Source organism: Carica papaya, chromosome 7, assembly GCF_054855325.1.
Source record: "Carica papaya isolate Zhongbai chromosome 7, ASM5485532v1, whole genome shotgun sequence".
Lineage (NCBI taxonomy): Eukaryota > Viridiplantae > Streptophyta > Magnoliopsida > Brassicales > Caricaceae > Carica > Carica papaya.
Window position 1 is genome coordinate 1,932,766 of NC_142315.1, and position 19,236 is coordinate 1,952,001.

General features: G+C 33.7%; 2 protein-coding genes across 6 annotated transcripts; both read left to right on the forward strand.

Annotated features, from left to right (window-relative positions):
• Positions 1-146: 146 nt before the first annotated feature.
• Positions 147-3,679, forward strand: LOC110817758 (G-type lectin S-receptor-like serine/threonine-protein kinase SD1-13). Of its 3 annotated transcripts, XM_022046421.2 has the most exons (7): positions 147-1,460; positions 1,721-1,828; positions 1,929-2,092; positions 2,178-2,388; positions 2,556-2,793; positions 2,872-3,022; positions 3,101-3,679. In XM_022046421.2, the coding sequence occupies exons 1-7, from the start codon at positions 191-193 to the stop codon at positions 3,395-3,397; spliced, it is 2,439 nt and encodes an 812-aa protein (XP_021902113.2). In that variant the 5' UTR covers positions 147-190; the 3' UTR covers positions 3,398-3,679. The 3 variants fall into 3 exon arrangements, with proteins under 3 accessions (XP_021902113.2, XP_088064504.1, XP_088064505.1); XM_088208378.1 differs by lacking the exon at positions 2,872-3,022 and having other exon boundaries at positions 3,101-3,240; XM_088208379.1 differs by lacking the exon at positions 3,101-3,679 and having other exon boundaries at positions 2,856-2,994.
• An 8,421-nt stretch (positions 3,680-12,100) lies between these two features.
• Positions 12,101-16,724, forward strand: LOC110817765 (G-type lectin S-receptor-like serine/threonine-protein kinase B120). Of its 3 annotated transcripts, none has more exons than XM_088208376.1 (8): positions 12,101-13,897; positions 14,489-14,599; positions 14,744-14,982; positions 15,075-15,285; positions 15,374-15,611; positions 15,694-15,841; positions 15,955-16,218; positions 16,482-16,724. In XM_088208376.1, exons 1-8 carry the CDS (start codon positions 12,583-12,585, stop codon positions 16,491-16,493), a joined length of 2,538 nt encoding a protein of 845 aa, XP_088064502.1. In that variant the 5' UTR covers positions 12,101-12,582; the 3' UTR covers positions 16,494-16,724. The 3 variants fall into 3 exon arrangements, with proteins under 3 accessions (XP_088064502.1, XP_088064501.1, XP_088064503.1); XM_088208377.1 differs by having other exon boundaries at positions 12,583-12,714; positions 12,809-13,897; positions 15,955-16,651; XM_088208375.1 differs by having other exon boundaries at positions 15,955-16,651.
• Positions 16,725-19,236: the final 2,512 nt, after the last annotated feature.

Sequence of the window (19,236 nt, forward strand, 5' to 3'; positions counted from 1 at the left end):
TGTGTATGCTACATTCAAACATCTATCTTTTTTGTTGGAAGATCATTTAACTTTAGTCTTGTATTAGTGATTTATTAATGTTAATTAATTATGTCACAACTGTAGAAGTCAAGTCAACTACAACTCCCATATCAAGCCGCCTTCATTCCCAAGGTCAATCCCTTACCAGAGACCAAGCAATTAACTGATCATGAATGCCAGAAGCAGCTTGATTTCATTCCTTCTATCCGGCTTGTTAGATTGTGTTCTTATAAAATTCTGTGTTGCTTTTGACACCATTACACCAATTCAATTCATCAGTGACACTGAATCTATAATCTCCAGTCAAGGATCTTTCAGACTTGGATTCTTCAGTCCTGATAATTCGACCTGTCGGTATGCGGGAATATGGTATAACGATCTTCCTGGAAGGACTGTCATCTGGGTAGCTAACCGAAATAAGCCTCTTCAAGATTCCTCCGGGAGTATGAAGATATCAGAAGATGGAAATCTTGTCATTCTGAATGGGAAGAATGAGATTCTTTGGTCATCAAATATTTCCAATCCGGTGAAGAATTCTAGTGCTCAGCTTTTGGATACTGGAAACCTTGTCCTCAAAGATGATTCAAGTGGAATTACCTTGTGGGAGAGCTTCCAGCATCCATCGAACACAGCCACATCAATGATGAAGCTTAGTACTAATCCGAGAACCGGGGAGAAAATGAAGATTGCATCATGGAAAAGTCATTCTGATCCATCTGATGGAATGTTTTCTGCTGGGATAAATGTTGTTAGTGCTCCTGAGTTTTTCGTTTGGAATGGGTCTCGCCCATTTTGGCGAAGTGGTCCATGGAATGGCCAGATATTTACCGGGGTACCTGAAATGAGTTCTAGTTACGGAAATGGGTTTAAACTGGTGGATGAAGAAGGGACTTTTTACTTATCATATACTTTTTCGAATACGTCTTTGGTAACTAACTTTGTGTTGAGCTCAGAGGGAAATTTGGTACAAACATTTTGGGAAGAGGGGAAAAATAACTGGGAGCAGGTCTGGATGGCTCCAAGGACTGAATGTGAACTTTATGGAAAGTGTGGAGAATTTGGATACTGTGACAAAGAAAGAATCTGCAGCTGCTTGAAAGGGTTTGAACCGAAGAATCCAGAGGAGTGGAAGAGAGGAAACTGGACAGGTGGTTGTGTTAGGAAGAAAAGCTTGCAGTGCAATAGGAACAATGGTGGGAAAGCAAGCCAAGAAGATGGGTTTGAGAAGCTGGAAAATGTTAAAGTTCCAGACTTTGTACAATGGTCTTTCAGGCTCGAGGATGAGTGTAAAGACCATTGTTTGAGTAATTGTTCCTGTGTAGCTTATGCATATGATAGTGGCATCGGGTGTATGTTATGGACAGGAGCCTTAATTGATATACAGATTCTCTTATCAGATGGCATAGACCTTCACATTCGTCTCCACCATTCAGAACTAGGTAGTTCACTTAGCTGTTTTGTGTTTTTGCCTTTTCTATGCAACTTTAAGCCTCAGTTATCAGCTTAATATGGCTGCAGCTTCTTCCTTAAACATCACCGAAAAGTCTCTCCACCATTTCCACATACCATCGGCTAAAGTTCAGATTTTTCCAAATAGCTAAGCAGCATATCATGGAAACCATGATCATCTTATCACCCACTATTTCCAAGTCAGACCCAAAAACCTTATCTTTTTATTTGTTTTTCTTTTGATTTCCAGACAAAAAGGAGGATTATGGAGCTCTTATCATTACTGCAGCCATATTGGGAACAGTAGCCATTTCCATCTGCACATTTTTCTTATGGAGATGGATGGTTAAACATAGAGGTAAATTTTGCAGCATCTCTATCAGTTTAGTTTGAAGATAGACTGTTCACTCTTACTGTTCAAATGGAAGAAATGAAGAAATGTTATTTGTTAATTATAGGGGGAAGATCAAAACTTTTGAGTATTGATTCGCTCGGGTATAATAAGAATCAAATCAGAGTTCAGGAGCTGCCATTGTTCAATTTTGAGATACTAGCAGCAGCAACAAACTACTTTAGTCCATCCAACAAGCTTGGGCAGGGTGGTTTTGGTCCAGTATACAAGGTTAGTTAAAACTCAAATTGTTGTTGGATTATAATGTCATACTATTTAGTACTCATAGTGTTCTTGGCTCGGATTTTCTTTCCAGGGAAAGCTGCAAGATGGGCAAGAAGTAGCAGTGAAGAGACTTTCGAGTAATTCTGGACAAGGACTCGAAGAATTTATGAACGAAGTTGTAGTGATTTCTAAACTTCAACATCGAAATCTTGTTAGACTTTTTGGCTGCTGTGTTGAAGGCGAAGAAAAGATTCTAGTCTACGAGTACATGCCAAACCGAAGTTTGGATGCAATTCTCTTTGGTTAGTTGTACCGATCAATATAGTTTTTATCAACATCAGTGATAAATAAATTAAATCGGAACTTATTCTATGGTCACTTGAACATCAAGCACCATTTTCTTTTTACTTTACAGAACAACTACTGATCACCTCTTTTCTGTAATCTTTTTCACATAAACTTGATCTAGATCCAACTGAGAGAAAAGGTTTAAATTGGAGAAAGCGCCTTAATATTATCGAAGGAATTGGTCGAGGTCTCCTTTACCTACACAGAGACTCAAGATTACGAATTATTCATCGAGATTTAAAGGCAAGTAACATCTTGTTGGATGAGGAACTAAACCCAAAAATTTCAGACTTCGGAATGGCAAGGATTTTTGGAGGCAAAGAAGATCAAGCTAATACAAGAAGAGTTGTTGGAACATAGTAAGTAGCTTTTTAACATTGTAAGAATTATAATCCAACATAGTTGAGCTCAAGATATATAGATTTTCTTAACTGCAGTGGTTATATGTCACCCGAATATGCAATGGAAGGTCAGTTCTCCGAGAAATCAGATGTATTTAGCTTTGGAGTTTTACTGTTAGAGATTATAAGTGGAAGGAGAAACTCAAGTTTCTATAGTGATAAACAGTTTCTTAATCTTCTGAGTTATGTAAGTCTATCTAATTCAAAACTTACATAAGGCTCTATATTTCAAGGTCAACAAATGCTTACAATTTTCACTTTTCAGGCATGGAAATTGTGGAAAGAGGAAAACATTGTAGAATTCATCGATGCAGTCATGTTCGAACCAAGGTTTAAGGAAGAAATGCTGAGATGCGTACATGTGGGATTGTTGTGTGTGCAAGAATTTGCGAAAGATCGGCCAAGTGTATCGACTGTTATCTCGATGCTCAAGAGCGAGATTGTTGATCTTCCTAATCCGAAACAGCCAGCATTCACTGAAAGGCAAATCTTGAATAACACAAACTCTTCTCCTATGAATTCTACTAACAAAATTACTATTACAGTTCTTGAAGGCAGATAATGATTGTACTATTTAAAGCACATACATTTTTATGAATATGTTTTCTAGGTTTTATGCTACACTAACTAAAACTAATTGGCTATGATATGCTTTGAATTATAATTTTTTGTATGGTATAAACTAAGCTAACTGATATTCTTGTATGGATGGTCCGAGTTTGCTTCGGAGATTGTTCAATAAAATGCCAGAGAGACAGAGACCTTAAGTCTGGAATTTGGACATGGGTGTCTGTGTTGTCTTCCTCTTTGACAAATGCTTTCTTGTGTTATTATGTGTTTGTAACTCTTCTGGCCGCCTGTATACTATAATCAAAAGTTTAACTGAGTGTACTCAGAAACTGTTTGATAAAATGTCAAATATTTCGTGATTTTAATTGCATCGATGATTGTTTGAGAGTAAAATACAAGATTGTGATTTCAATTCTAAGTGGTTAGTCTGTTAGTAAGTATTAATGTATAATACTGTTTAAGAATTTAAGTTATAGAGTTGCCTGTGTATTTCATAAATTTGAGGATGATTTCTGTAATTTTTTTCTAAAAATAAAATATTACATTGTAATTATATGCATAATGACTAACATTTAAAGTAAGATTCAGAATGAGATTTGAAGACTTTGTTTATAAATTATTTATGAACCTATAATTTTTTTGTCTAATTTTTTAATAGCACAGTAACTTAATTATAACACTAGAATAATAATTATAGTTGTGAGATAAGTTAAATGATTATTAGATCTAATCTTTTTGGGGATAAAGAAAAGATATTTATTAATAGCTATTCTTATTCCAAACTGGAAAAAGTATAAAAATTGAATGCTTTTGAGATTCAATGTTCATTTTATTAAAAATAATCATTAATTTTTTTTGTTTTTGAGAATAAAATCATACAATCGAACTTAAGCTCAATAAATTATATATAACTTAAAAAAAGAATTAAAAAATTGTCCGTTATTGGAAGAATGATACAAATAAAAAATAATTTATCTCTATAGTAAACTAGTATATAATTCGCATTTAATATTTGAAAACTCTTTAAGTTTTAAGTCCTATAAAATATTCTTATTTTATGTGATTTCTTATCTTCAAATATCTGTTATCTAAAAAAAAAGAGATATAAGCAATAGTGAACAAATGTCCGAGGTACATGGAGAGAAGTGAAAGCATCATCCATATACTTAAAGATTGTCTTTATCTTAAAATGGATTTGAGTTAACCTTATTGATGTTAAATCTATTAATAAGTTTTTTTATTTTTATTAACAGGTAGATGAATTAGAATTTAAATATTAAAGTAAGTATTTATGGGATTGCTAGTTAGAAAGTCATTTTCCCGACCAGTGCATGGATCTTTTAAAGAAAAAAGGAGTCTGTACATAGAAATATGGACAATCAAGTATCTGTTTGCAATATTGATATTATGAAAAACTCTGGAATTCTAAAAGGTCCATATGTGTTTTAATCTACATATTTTATATCTGAAATCATGTAGATACCCTTGGGTGGGATGAAGAGTTTTCGCTATTCGAATAGATTAAATTCGTTATTGATGGTTAGGAGAAATATAATCTTACCAATAAAAAGGAGACTTTATATGTGGCTCTTATATTATTGTAACAATCTCGGAAATCCAAAAGAAAATATATAACAATTTAAGTACGGAAACGAAATAAAAGGTTAAGGTTTACATCTCTTACACAATAATTTAAAAATACTAAATAAACATCGCAGAATGAATTCTCTGAAAGAAACACGAGAAATGAGAAAAGTAAAAGAAAATATAAAGTATCTAGCATCTACTCGCAATCTTCTTGCAGATCGAGCTCGGGAACCAGGTTCTCTTGATCTGAAATGGTTAAATAAAGGATGAGCTACACTAGCCCAGTATGAACATCAAACTATATCACCGGCATAGAAGTAAGGGTTGGTAGAAAATTAAAACAACTAGTGGAGCACTAAATTTAAATAAATTCGTTTATCATAAATAAAACTATCTTCCCTTCACTTATCATTGGAGAATTTATGAAAACAAATTATAGAAGCAATAATATCATACAGATCACAACTTCATGCATGATCAGCAACATAGAACATATCACAAATTTACATTCATTAACAATAAACTAAATTATAACAATCTCTCATTTCACCAGCCTACTAGTATCCATGGGGATCCATAGGGGTGTCTCTGCTACACGTGAACCCTTTTCCTTAATAATCTTAATTACAGAGCCATTTTCATACCTCGTCCGGTATGAGTGCCAAGATATTAAACTTCAATACCCCGTCCGGTATGAGGGTGAAGTGAGCCGTCTCTATACCTCGTTCGGTATAAGCGCCAAATGACCAAGTCTTCATACCACATCCAGTATGAGACAATGTTCACGGTAGGGCTCCTCATGAACCCTGTCCGTCCACCTCTCAGGATATCTAGTGAGACCGTCATCTTATCTGTTTATTAGATCACACTCATTTATTGTTTTCCCTTAGTCTCCGTTACCAAATCAAACATAATTACATAAACAAATAAACATGCATTCGGTAATGCAATCATATCTTATATCCCAAAATCAAACAGTTGTCAGGTAAGACAGTAATACATGTATTTAAACCATAAAATAGATAAACCAGAAATCATCATGCTTTTATACTACAAAATCAATCAACAGAAAATAATGTTAGGTTCGGTCTCTATTAGCAATCCGTAATTAATTATGCACATCTATTTAATTTATACAAAATACCGTATTATCATTTATTCAAACTTCAATTCCATGATAGGAAATAGGGTGAAGGGTCCTTACTTGATTTGATGCCGAAAAACTAAATGGTTTACTGCGCTTATGGACGGTTCTGAATTTTTCTTCAGAAACTGAAATGCACTTACAGTACCTACAAATGTCTCAAATAACACAAAAATCAGTTTCGGGGCCTACTCGGCCAATTTTAAAAATCCGGCACGGCGGCTCCGCCATGCTCCGGCGATGGCGATCTTCCTCGGGTTGGCTGTTTTTGATCTTTTTAGATCGAATTCAGCCAAATTTGCATAAGTTCCTGCGAGAAAATACACTTAGGGCCCTCGATTGGTCAAAAAACTGTAGAAACTTGAAACTCATCGATGGCGGGGTTCTCCGGTGCGGCGGCTCCTCTGGCTCACATTGCGGTTTGGTGTTTTGCTCCAGTCAACTTGTAGAGAAAGAAACGGAGATCATAACGGTGAAAAAATTACATCAAACAGGAATCGAGAAGGGCCTCATTGGAGGCGTTTTTCAAAATACCCGGCGGCGGCGCTGTCGGGTTTTTTCGACATTTTTCGACCAATCGGTCGGTCTTTTTGCTCCAATTTGGTTATGGATGTGTTTAAAATTAAATTCTGAGTAAATGTTGAAATTTTTACCTCGTTTGGTGGTCATAAATTGCTCTGGTGCGGTGGCGGTTGGCTCCTTGGCCGCTGGGCTGTCTTCTCCGGTGAGAGGTTCTGGCGGTTAGGGTTTGGGTTTGGGTGCGAATAGAGTTATTTATACACATCCGCTTTTGATTTGGGCAGTCCATCGCTTTTAATCTGAACCGTCCGATCGCGATTAAATAGGGAGTGAATCTACCCCGTTCATCGCGATTCAATCTGAGTCGTCCGTGTGTGATTCAATCTGAGTCATCTGTGCGCGATTCAATCTGGGTCGTCCGTGCGCAATTTCAATCTGGGCCATCCGTGCGCGTAGGAACGGACCTCAGCCGTTCGATCGCGCACACGCAGATCGCCCACGTGGCTCCCCTTCGCGTGGCCTCCCGCGTCAGAGCCTCTGGCACCTAGCGCATCCTAGTTGGTCGGGGCTGCTGACTGGGCATCTGACGTGGTGCAATTTTTCTAAATTACATTTTAACTCCCGATTTTCGATTTTTCTTTCAAAAATACCTCCAAAACCTAAATTTTCACCCATTTTTCTCAAAATTATTTTCAATTTAATCTTTAACAAAAATTTTACCCCTTTTTTCATTAAATTAAAATAAAATAAATTAAATAAATATAAAAAAAATAAAAAATAAAAATAAAAATAAAAACAATTATTGGGTGTTACAATTATAGTCAACGTGGCCAATATTTTTCATTTGAAATCATGTAGATACCCTTGGGTGGGATGAAGAGTTTTCGCTATTCGAATAGATTAAATTCATTATTGATGGTTAAGAGAAATATAATCTTACCAATAAAAAGGAGACTTTATATGTGGCTCTTGTATTATAGTCAACATGACGAATATGCACAAGTTGGACTAATAATATAAATATGTTTAATGCTTTATAAAGATCAAGAATTGCAATTAGGGATATCCACAAACTAATAATCGAGATAGATTTCTTTTATATAGGAGACTGTTATAATATCATACTTTTTAAGGTAAATAGGATGACAAACGATATCAAATACTAAGTCCAAAACTATCTCCAAATGAGTCGAGAAATCTAGATGTGACACATTCTCGTAGAAAGAAACGTTTGCCCTATCTATGTTCAAAAATTATAGAGATACACCTCTACTTTAATAATTATAATAAAATTTAGATTAGATTGACTAACTAACTATTATTTTTTAATTAAATACACATATACATGCTACTTAGTTATTTTGTAAATAGTTAGAAAAGAAACAAAACCATTTTTTCTATTTTAATTTTAGCAATCAAGGTATCATTGACTAACTTTTGTACAAATAGGGTAAGTTTATCCCTAACTTTACTCAAAAAATGCGACCAACAAAAATTAAAGTTAGATAGTCAAAATATAAAAGTTATATTTCCACCAAGTAACAAACATTTTAATTTTTTATTCCTATATATATACATATATATATATATCTTTATGAGAATATAACAAATACAATTATTGATTATATATGTATATTGAAAGTAAGACTAAGTCACTTTATAATTGTAACGACTCTGAAAATTTAAAAAGAAATGCATATAATAATTTGAGTGCGGAAGCGAAATAAATGTTAAGGTTAACATCCCTTACACGATAACTCAAAAGTACTAACAAATATCACGGAACAAATTCTTTGAAAGAAATATAAAAAATAGAAAAATAAAGAAAACTATAAAGTATCTAGCATCTACTCGTAGCCTTCTTGCGGATCGAGCTCGGGAACTAGATCCTCTTGATCTGAAATGGTTAAATAAATGGTGAGTTACACTAGCCCAGTAAGGATATCACAATATATCATCGTCACAGAAGCAAAGGTTGGTAAAAAATCAAAAACAACAAATGGAGCACAAATTTTAAACCAATACATTCATTAAAATTAAAATCATTTTTCTTTTTTCTTACCCTTGGAGAACCTGTGAAAACAACATATAAAGACAATAACATAATACAGATCATAACTTCATGCACAATCAGTAACATAGAATATATTATAAATTCATATTCATTAACAATAACTAATCATCACCGTTTCTCGTTTCACCAGCTTACTAGTATCCATGGGGATCCGTAGGGGTATTCCCACTATACGTGAACTCTTTCTTTACCAATCTTAATTCCAGGGTCGTTCCCATACCCCGTCCGGTATGAGCACCAAGACATTAGATCTCAATACCATATCTGGTATGAGGGTGAAGCGGGCCATCCCCATACCTCATCCGGTATAAGACAACATTCACGGTAGGGTTCCATATGAACCCGGTCTGTCCACCATCTCTCAAAATATCTAGTGAGGCTGTCATCTTATCCATTTATCATATCACATCCTATTTCTGTTTGTCTTTAGTCTCCGTCACCAAATCAAACATAAATACATAAACAAGTAACGTGCATCCAACAATGCAATCATATCTTAGATTCTCAAAATCAAACGGTAGTGAAGTAAGCAGTGATACATAGGTTTAAAACCATAGAATAGATAAAAGAGATATCATAATGCATTTAAACTGTAAAATAAATCAAACAGGAATCGACAGAGAATAATGTCTGGTTCGGGCTCCATTAGCAATCCGTAATTAATTATGCATATCTATTTAATTTGTACAAAAGACAATATTATCATTTATTCAAACTTCAATTCTATGATAGGAAATAGGGTGAGGGGTCTTTACTTGATTCGACACCGAAAATTAGATGGTTACTGCGCCTACAAGCGATCTTTGGGTTCCTTGAATTTTCTTTCAAGAACTGAAACGAGCTTACAGTACCTACAAGTGTCCCACATAACTCAAAAATGGGACCTAGGGCCTATTCGGCCAATTTCAGAATTCCAGCACGGCGGCTCCGCCTCGGATTGGCTATTTTCAGTCGTTTTCGGTCGAATTCAGCCGAACTTGCACTGGTTCCTGCGAGAAAACACACTTAGGGTTCTTGATTGGTTGAAAAAACACAGAAAACTGAAACTCACTAGCAGTTGGGCTCTCCGGTGCGGTGGCTTCTCCGGCTCACGTTGCGATTGGGTGTTTTGCTTCGGTCAACCTGTAGAGAAGGAAACGGTGGTCACAAAGGTAGAAAAATCACATCGAACTGGAATCGGAAAGAGTTTCATCGGAAGCATTTTCTGAAACACCCCGCGGCGGTGTTTTCCGGCCAATCGGCCGGTTCTTTCGCTCCGGTTTGGCCATGAGTGAGTTTAAAATTGAATTTCATGCAAGAGGACAAATTTTTACCTCGTTTGGCGGTCGAAAATTGCTCCAGTACTGCGACGGGTGGCGGCGGTCGGCTCCCCGGCGGCTGGGCTGTCTTCTCCAGCGAGGGGCTCTGGCGGCTAGAGTTTGGGTGTGGATGGGGTTATTTATACACATCCGTTTTTTATCTGGGTCCTCCATCGCATTTAATCTGGACTGTCCGATCGCGATTAAATAGGGAATAAATCTAGACTATTCATGCGCGATTCAATCTGAACCGTCCATGCGCGATTCAATCTAAGCCGTTTATGCGCAATGCAATCTGGACCAACCGTGTGCCCGAGAACGGATCTCAGCCGTTCGATCACGTGTACGCGGATCGCCCACGTGGCCTCCCGCGTCAGCATCTCTGCCACCTGGCGCTTCCTAGTTGGTCGGGGCTGCTGACCAAACAGCTGACGTGACGTAACTTTTCTAAATTTTGTTTTGACCATTGTTTTCTGATTTTTCTTTCAAAAATACTCTCAGAACCCAAATTTTCACTCATTTTCTTCAAAATTGTTTTCAATTAAATCTCTAACCAATTTTTACCGTTATTATTATTATTTTTTTATTAAATCAAATTAAAATTATATAAATAATAATTATATTTATATAAAAAATAATAATAATTAATAAAAATAAAAATAATGAAATGTTGGGTGTTAAAATAATAATATATCATGCATATACAATAAATCCAAAACAAACACAACTGTCACACACTTTCTCCAACCCATTAATTCTTTACCCCAAAAGAAAAATTACACTTACCCAATATAATATATAATATAATAATAACAATAATATGAACAAAACCCCATGAAATAAAATATTAATAATAATTGAATTCATGGAAGCTTATTTTATAAGGAGTTGGTTTAACCTAATTCATCATTTTCAATAAAGAAATCATAACATAAAGTTTAATTATGAATAACCCTAATAGTAAAAATAAAAAGGGTTAATTACAATAATTACAATATTTTAAAACCTAATTACTTAATTAAAAATTATGTAATGTGTAATTTAGAGTTTACCAGGTTGACCAAAAAGCGTCCAAAGCACTAAGACTTTCCTGTGCTGATCAATTATTTAATGAGACGTGTCACCTTCCAAAATCTGCTCTTTAAAACTGACTGATTAACTGCTCCTCTTGTCATTATTATTTTTAATTAATTATTAATCTTCATTAATGTGTTCCACATGTACGATTGATTTTATAATATAAGGTCTTATATACCATAGTAATTTAATAATACAATATGGTATTTATATCGGCCTACGAGGGTGTGGTCCAAATTTGTCAAAGTTGATGGCCATGTACCAGTTTCAGCCTCCATGTGAAGACTACTCAAATCTATCTTCAACATATATATATATATATGTTTTTATGACTTCACATATTATATCATATAATAAGTATTGTAAGATACTAATGTCATGAATATTTAAATTCCATTTAAATCACATAAATTTGTTCTATTTTAAGCATGTTATTAATCGACTGTCATATATTTTTTAACACTTTAATAATAACTAAATTAAATTTTATTATGACAGAATTATCATAATTTCGATAAAATAAATATTATATTATCTAATAATTTTGTGTCAATTTATTACTATTAATTTATACTGTATTTATAATTAAAATTCAACAATAAAAAATAAAAATATTGAACTTAATTTAATGCGAGCTTATAAAATTTTACACATAATTTTTTCTTTTCCCATTTTTGGATCATAATTGCTAAAATGTTAATCTTAAGTATTTACTTTGAAAGAATAAGAACTTTTTAATTAATTAATTAAAGATTACATTTTATTAATTATAACAAAGTATGATTACAAGAATTTAAAAATAAATTGACAGCACCCTTTTCTAGAGGTATGATTATGTTTTTGTTATTATTTATTATTATATTAATTATTATTATTATTGATTTTAATTTATTATAGTAATTTATAACAAATTAGAATTAAAAATAATAATAATGAATCCGAATAATTAAAGATAATTATCATAAAATATTTATAGAAAAACCATTCTCTGGTTACAATGAAGGGAAGAAAGAAGAGAGGGGGATGAACAGTAAAAAGTAAGAAGGCTGCAAGTGTCCAGAATAACTTCAATAAGTTCACAGAACTTTCTCTTTTGCTAATTTTTAGAGATAAAAGAATCCATGGCTATTTTTCAACTGCATGTGTTTGATGAATTTTCTTGACCTTCTCTCACCTAACCATTTTTTTCTTCTTTTAAAACTCTTCCAAATTTTGATTAGTCAAAAAAGACACACCCCATTAGGCAATTTGCTGGATTTTCCCCATCAAAAACGAATTCTTTTTGGTGGTTTAGAATTCCAGCAAACTAATCCATTTCAACTTACGAAATTTTCCCAGTCTTACTTCTCTTCCTCAAATAACATACCACTCGCAGATTTTTCTTACCAATTCTTCTTATCTTCTCCTGGGTTTTTCTTGTTTTTGTCCCTTTTCTATCATCTTCACATGAGTCTTTGTTTTTTTCTGTGAAAGGTTTAATGGCTAAGAAGAAAACCCAGTTGGGTTTTGCTTTCAGTTTGTTTCTTCACTTGTTTCTTGCTCAGTTTTGCCATGGAGTTGATACAATCACAAAGGGAGATTCAATGAGAGATGGTGACTCTGTGACTTTGGTATCTTCTAGTGAATTATTTGAGCTTAAATTCTTTAGTCCCCAGAATTCTAATCTTCGATATCTGGGTATTAAGTATTTCAATATTGAACCAGAAACAATTGTATGGGTTGCGAATAGAGACAAGCCGATTTCTGATCAAAGAGGAGTTTTGACGATTGGGAACGATGGTAATCTCGTGCTTTCTGATGGGAATAACAACATGGTTTGGTCAACAAATGTGACAAATACTGAATCAAACAACATGGTAGCCAAGCTCATGGGGACTGGGAATTTGGTTTTGTCAAGCAGAGCTAATCTTGATGATGTCAACAAGGCTCATTGGCAGAGCTTTAACGATCCAACAGACACTTATTTGCCAGGTATGAAAGTTAGGGCCAACCCAGAAATGGTGGTGAACCGTGCATTCATTTCCTGGAAATCTGCCAGTGACCCAGCTCCTGGTAACTTTACCTTGGGACTTGACACAGATGGAGCTCCCCAGATTGTTATATGGAAGGGACAGACAAGGAGATGGAGAAGTGGGCCATGGAATTCTGCAATCTTTACAGGAGTCCCCAACATGACTTCCTTGACAAATTTTAGATTTGGGTTTAAGCTTTCTCCACCTGAGGCAGATGGGAGCACATTTTTCACCTATGTCCCAGCAGACAGTTCTGATTTGTTGCGATTTCGGATTCTGTGGGATGGAAGGGAAGAGCAGATAAGGTGGGATAAGGAGAACAAGAGGTGGGTTGTGATGCAGGAACAGCCTGCTAATGAATGTGAACTTTATAACCATTGTGGGAATTTTGGTGTATGCAATATTGAAGCATCAGATTCGAAGAGGTGTAGTTGTTTAGACGGGTATCAACCTAAGTTTCCAAATCAATGGAGTGCAAGGAATTGGTCAGGTGGGTGTGAGAGGAAAACACCATTTCAGTGTCAGAGGAATGGAAGTATAGCAGGTGGGGAAGATGGGTTTAGAGGGTTAAAATCCTTGAAGATGCCCGATTTCGAAACTGTGGTGCCATTGCAAAGTTCAGAAACTTGTAGGGAAAAGTGTTTGATGAATTGCTCATGTAATGCTTATGCAGAAATTAGTGGGATTGGTTGCATGATCTGGACCAAGGACTTGATTGATCTTCAGGTTTTCAGCAAGGGTGGGAATTTGATGCAACTCCGTCTTCCGGATTCTGAATTAGGTAAACCAAACTGATTCTTTTCCCACTGTGGCTGCTGTTATTGTTGTTCATGATATGTCTGGTATCTTGGTTACTGATAATTTTTGGCATAACAAGTACTAATTATATCTAGAGAAGGACTTGGACCAGAAATAAGTTAATATATCAGAACATTATAATGATTTGAAAAGGAAATTCGTGTTTGTATCTGTCTGCTTTTGTTTCTTAAATCTTTTCATCATTAAGGAATGTCTCGTGGGAATTGCAAACATCCTTCAATTTGGATCTTAAGGATTGTGTCTTATGATCAAGCTAAATTTAATACAACCAGCAAGGCCGGCATTCAATCCAGCAGCCTTTTCAGGTCTCAGCAATAAACAATAGCATTAATGTCAATTCAAGCACTGCTATATGCTGATCATAACAGATAATCCAGCTTTCGGATTTCCTTGTATCCGCTTCTTTGTAAACCATAGTTCATATAGTATTGCTCATTTTCCACTCAGTGTCATTGCTTAACAATGAAGGATCAGAAAAAATTGTTACTTGATATCTTTTTCAAATGTTTTGGAACATTATATGACCTATTTTCTATTTGTCTTGTGAATATAGGAGAGGAGAAAAGGATATCCAATATTGTTATAATTATATCAGTTGTGTTGGGCACGCTTCTGCTCGGTATAGCAATTTGGCTGCTATGGAGCTTCAAGAACAAACTTATAGGTATGCTTCTTTTTTTCTGTTGAAGTATTTAAAGCTGTGTAAGAATGAGCTTCTATATTATCAAAGGATTGATTAGACTTGGAGATTGTTGAATTGGTTTATTAACTGTTGCTTTTCTCCTTTCCATTTTCCTTTATTATGCAGTTTCATCTGCAATTTCATCGATTTCGTGCTGCAAGAAGGACGAAACACCAGTATTTGATGTGACCAGAAGCAGAGAATTTTCAACAGATCTTTCAGGATCAACTGATCTTGTTATAGAAGGTAATCAAGTAAACGGACAGGAATTGCCTGTTTTCAATTTCACTTCTGTAGCATCAGCTACAAACAAATTTTCCGAAGAAAACAAGCTCGGGCAAGGTGGATTTGGTCCCGTATACAAGGTGAGTGTGAAGAGATTGTTGCAGAAAGTCTTAATTTGTCAAGGTTTATGTAATACTCATGATGTTATTACTATTATGTTTACTTTCACTAGGGAATGCTTCCTGGAGGGCAAGATATAGCAGTAAAGAGGCTTTCAGGAAGGTCTGGTCAAGGCCTTGAAGAGTTTAAAAACGAAATAATACTGATAGGAAAACTGCAGCATAGAAATCTTGTGAGATTGTTGGGATACTGCATTCAAGGCGATGAAAGGATGCTACTTTACGAGTACATGCCTAATAGAAGTTTAGATGGCTATATTTTCGGTATGTTCCTCTTGCCTTTTATAGTTTTTCCATCTAAGATTACCCGAAATACAAACTTTCACTAATAGTTGCAGAAACATTAATCCAGATGAGGCCAAGCAAGCACAGCTAGACTGGGCAAAAAGGTTCAAGATTATTGAAGGGATTGCAAGAGGACTTCTCTATCTCCACCGTGATTCAAGATTGAGAATCATTCACCGGGATCTGAAAGCTAGCAACATTCTGTTGGACGCAGACATGAGTCCGAAAATTTCAGACTTTGGCCTGGCAAGAATTTTCGGGGGTAACCAAAATGAAGCCAATACTGTCAGAGTTGTTGGCACATAGTAAGTACTACTCGATTCACATAATATTCTGGTTGAAAATGATTTAACTTTTGTAACTCACATGACTAATTATGCAATGCAGTGGTTACATGTCTCCAGAATATGCCATGGAAGGACTCTTTTCCGTAAAGTCAGACGTGTATAGCTTCGGAGTACTATTACTAGAGATTGTTAGTGGCAGAAGGAACACAGGCTTTCGTTCATTTGATCATTCTAGCCTTATTGGTTATGTAAGTATTGCCTACAAGCTTACTGCAAATTAGAGGCTTCAAACACTTCTTTTCTCTTCTGATCAATGATTATAATCCTCACAATGAAATTCATTTTCTCAATTAATTTTCAGTCCTGGCATCTCTGGAATCAAGGCAGAGCAATGGAGCTTGTTGATTCTTCGATCAGCAACTCAATCTCTCCGAGCGAAGTCATGAAATGCATACATGTAGGGATGTTGTGCGTGCAAGATAATGCATTGAACAGACCAGACATGGCAGCTGTCGTGTTAATGCTGGAAAGCCAATCGCCAGCACTTCCCGCGCCGAAGCAGCCTACGTACACTTCAATGAGGAGCTCCATTGATGCAGAATACATTCTTGAAGGTCAAGAAATTGTATCCTCAAATGATATTACAGTCACAATGGTAGTTGGGAGATGAGAAAGAATCCCAAAAAAAGAAAAAAAAAAAACATGTTCATATTTACCCCTTTTTTATTATGTTCATATGGTTTTTTTCATTATACAAGATTGAAAATACGGGCTATAGTGTGATTAGTGTTCATTTTTCTCGATCAATTCTTCAAAATTTTTGTGTAAATTAAAACAAAAAAACTTCCATATGATCGTTGTTTTCGTTAATTCTGATCTGGGTTATAGAAAGAGTTTTAGCTGGCAATTTTCCCAGAAAGCTGGCTTGAAGACATGGAGAAGATGAGTGATGTGGTAGCTGGAAGTTATCAGAAACCCTAGATTTGGTTTAAACACCCATTGCTCTCTGTACTTTGGTGAACTTCTAGATATAGAATTTCTTGGTTGGCTTCTTCTGATCTCTGTATATATAAGTGTATAAATATTTTCCATTAAATTGAATAAAAAAGTGAAAGATATACGACAATCAAATCTATATAGTATTAACTTAATAGAATAAAATATAATCTATTAAATTTGAGGACATGGATTAATATACATATAATTATATATATATATAGAATATGCTGTAAATTCTGATTAATCACTTTCTAGTTATGGATTTTTTTTTTTAATCCCAATTTTATTAAGATTACGATGGAACTATTCAAACCTAATAATTATATGTACATCCCAATCATAATATTTATTTATATATTTACATCACTGCTCTCTTATCAGAAATTCAAACTATATATTATAATTTATTGTAATAAAAAATTATTTTGCATACTAAATATACACCGCGTTGATGTGGTAATATACTATCATTAATAATTTAATAAAAAAATTGAATTGATTAACTAATAAAATAAATAGAGAGTAACTTTTATTAAATTATTAATGCTAATATAATATTTGTAAATCAGTTTATATAAAATAACTTCTTTAGTTAGGTCCTATATTACACGTAATTTAATTAATCATAATACAAAATTAAATATAAAAATTATATATTTATTAATAAATATATATATATATATATATATGCATTAGTATAATATAATAAAAAATAAATTTTAAATAAATACACAAATAAAAATACAATCCGATTCAAATCTACAATTTTTTATAAAATAAAAGACATGGTGCATAAATACTAATAATAACATAATAGAAAATAACTTCTAAATAAGGACACAAACGAGAGCTTGATCAAATCTACAATTTATCATAAAACAAATAACGCGATACATAAACAATAATCGTAATACTAATAGAATATTGGATAGTATTTAAAATCGAAGTCAAGTAAGGATATGGAGTAGTTATTAGGGAATCGACGAGATCTGTTAAGATTGCATTCACTGTTAGTATCTTAGGATGTCGATCACCCTATTTGGAATTGTGTAGATGCCATAGTGTACTACAATACATAGTATCACTACAGTACATAGTATCACATGTCTAAGGTTCAGGAATTATCGAGATCGACACCCAACTGGTGAAGACGATATTGATTTTATGGAAAAAAAATCACCATAAGTTTGGTTTTATCACAGAAGATTGTAAAATGTTACTGAAACTCAAACTCAATGTATCTATTTTTTGGGTCCGAAGGCAATGTAACCGAGTGACACACCAACTGACGAGAGCAGCCCGCGATCATTCTTGCTTTCATATTTAGGAGAGACTGCCTCCCGAAATTGATGCATTGATTGCACTAGTTTTATTGAAGTTGGCCATTTTCAAAAAAAAAAAATCATAATACAACAGAAAATATTATCTAAATAATTATATAAATTGGATAACAATCTGATTCGAATCTAAATTTTTTTGTGAAAAAAACGACTGGTATATAAACACTAATTATAATACAATAAAAAGTAACTCTCAAATAAGAATATAAATGGGAACACGACACAATTCAAATTCATAATATTTTTATAAAAATATAAACCGTATCAACTATTCAATTAAATAGTAATTAATAATTATATGCATTAATGATTTAAAATACATTGTATCAAAAACTTGTGATAAATACAACAAACTTTAATTATGATGATGCAATGATAAAACTTGTAAGCATTGTATTTTATATTTTATATTATATATGTATATATATATATATATTTTTTTTTTGAAGTCGTACTGAATTGAGAACTTATTTATTTATTTTTTTAATCTTTGAAGTCAATAATGAAACGAAATAAAAGAATTTTATTAATTACAATCAAATTCTGTAAATTAATTATTAATTTGACTTTGATTAAAACTACAAAAAGGAAGAATACCGCAACGTTTGAATTTGAAAATTCATTCAATTAAATGCTTTGCCCCTTGGGTTCTACATGAGAAGAATTCAAACAACACGCCTCGACATGTATATATATATATATATATAGTTTACAATAGATTAAGATTAGTCAATTCCATCTTCTCTACATATATACATATACTTACTACATAAGACTGTATCAACGTAAAGTCAACGAGTTAATACGTGCTATATATATATATATATTGTATGTAAGACCATATGAAAGTTAAGACAGAGTAAAACATTTATAATATCTCTTAGTAAGAATTTTATGTTTTACAAGAAAAATTTAATGAATGGTTTTTCATATTAAAAGAAATATAATTATTACAAGTAATACCATAACTATTTGTGTAACGCCCCGTACAAAATATTCATACGTACAGTTCAAAAGTTACAAAAGATGATTCTGAAAAAATGTGCGCTCTGATACTACATGTCAGAGGCGAAACTCTAATGTCGGTGGGTACGGACATTTGTACAATATTTCTGACAAGTGAAACCAATAAATATTACATATGCATTGGAACCACATATTAATGCATATTTATTATCTGACTCATTAAAAAAAATATCAAATTTGAGCAATAGATTATAAAAATAATTTTAAATAACTCAAGAATCGACTTGTGATTGCTACAGTATTGACTCACCCCCAATATATCCTCTTTCAAATTAGAT

Bases quoted from the DNA above. Each gene is read 5' to 3' on its own strand.
- LOC110817758 (XM_022046421.2), top strand. From the start codon at position 191: ATGAATGCCAGAAGCAGCTTGATTTCATTCCTTCTATCCGGCTTGTTA. The intron at 1,829-1,928 runs GTAAATTTTGCA...TGTTAATTATAG, and splicing joins ATGGATGGTTAAACATAGAG to GGGGAAGATCAAAACTTTTG. The intron at 2,389-2,555 runs GTTAGTTGTACC...AACTTGATCTAG, and splicing joins TTTGGATGCAATTCTCTTTG to ATCCAACTGAGAGAAAAGGT.
- LOC110817765 (XM_088208375.1), top strand. From the start codon at position 12,583: ATGGCTAAGAAGAAAACCCAGTTGGGTTTTGCTTTCAGTTTGTTTCTT. The intron at 13,898-14,488 runs GTAAACCAAACT...TTGTGAATATAG, and splicing joins TCTTCCGGATTCTGAATTAG to GAGAGGAGAAAAGGATATCC. The intron at 14,600-14,743 runs GTATGCTTCTTT...TTTATTATGCAG, and splicing joins CTTCAAGAACAAACTTATAG to TTTCATCTGCAATTTCATCG.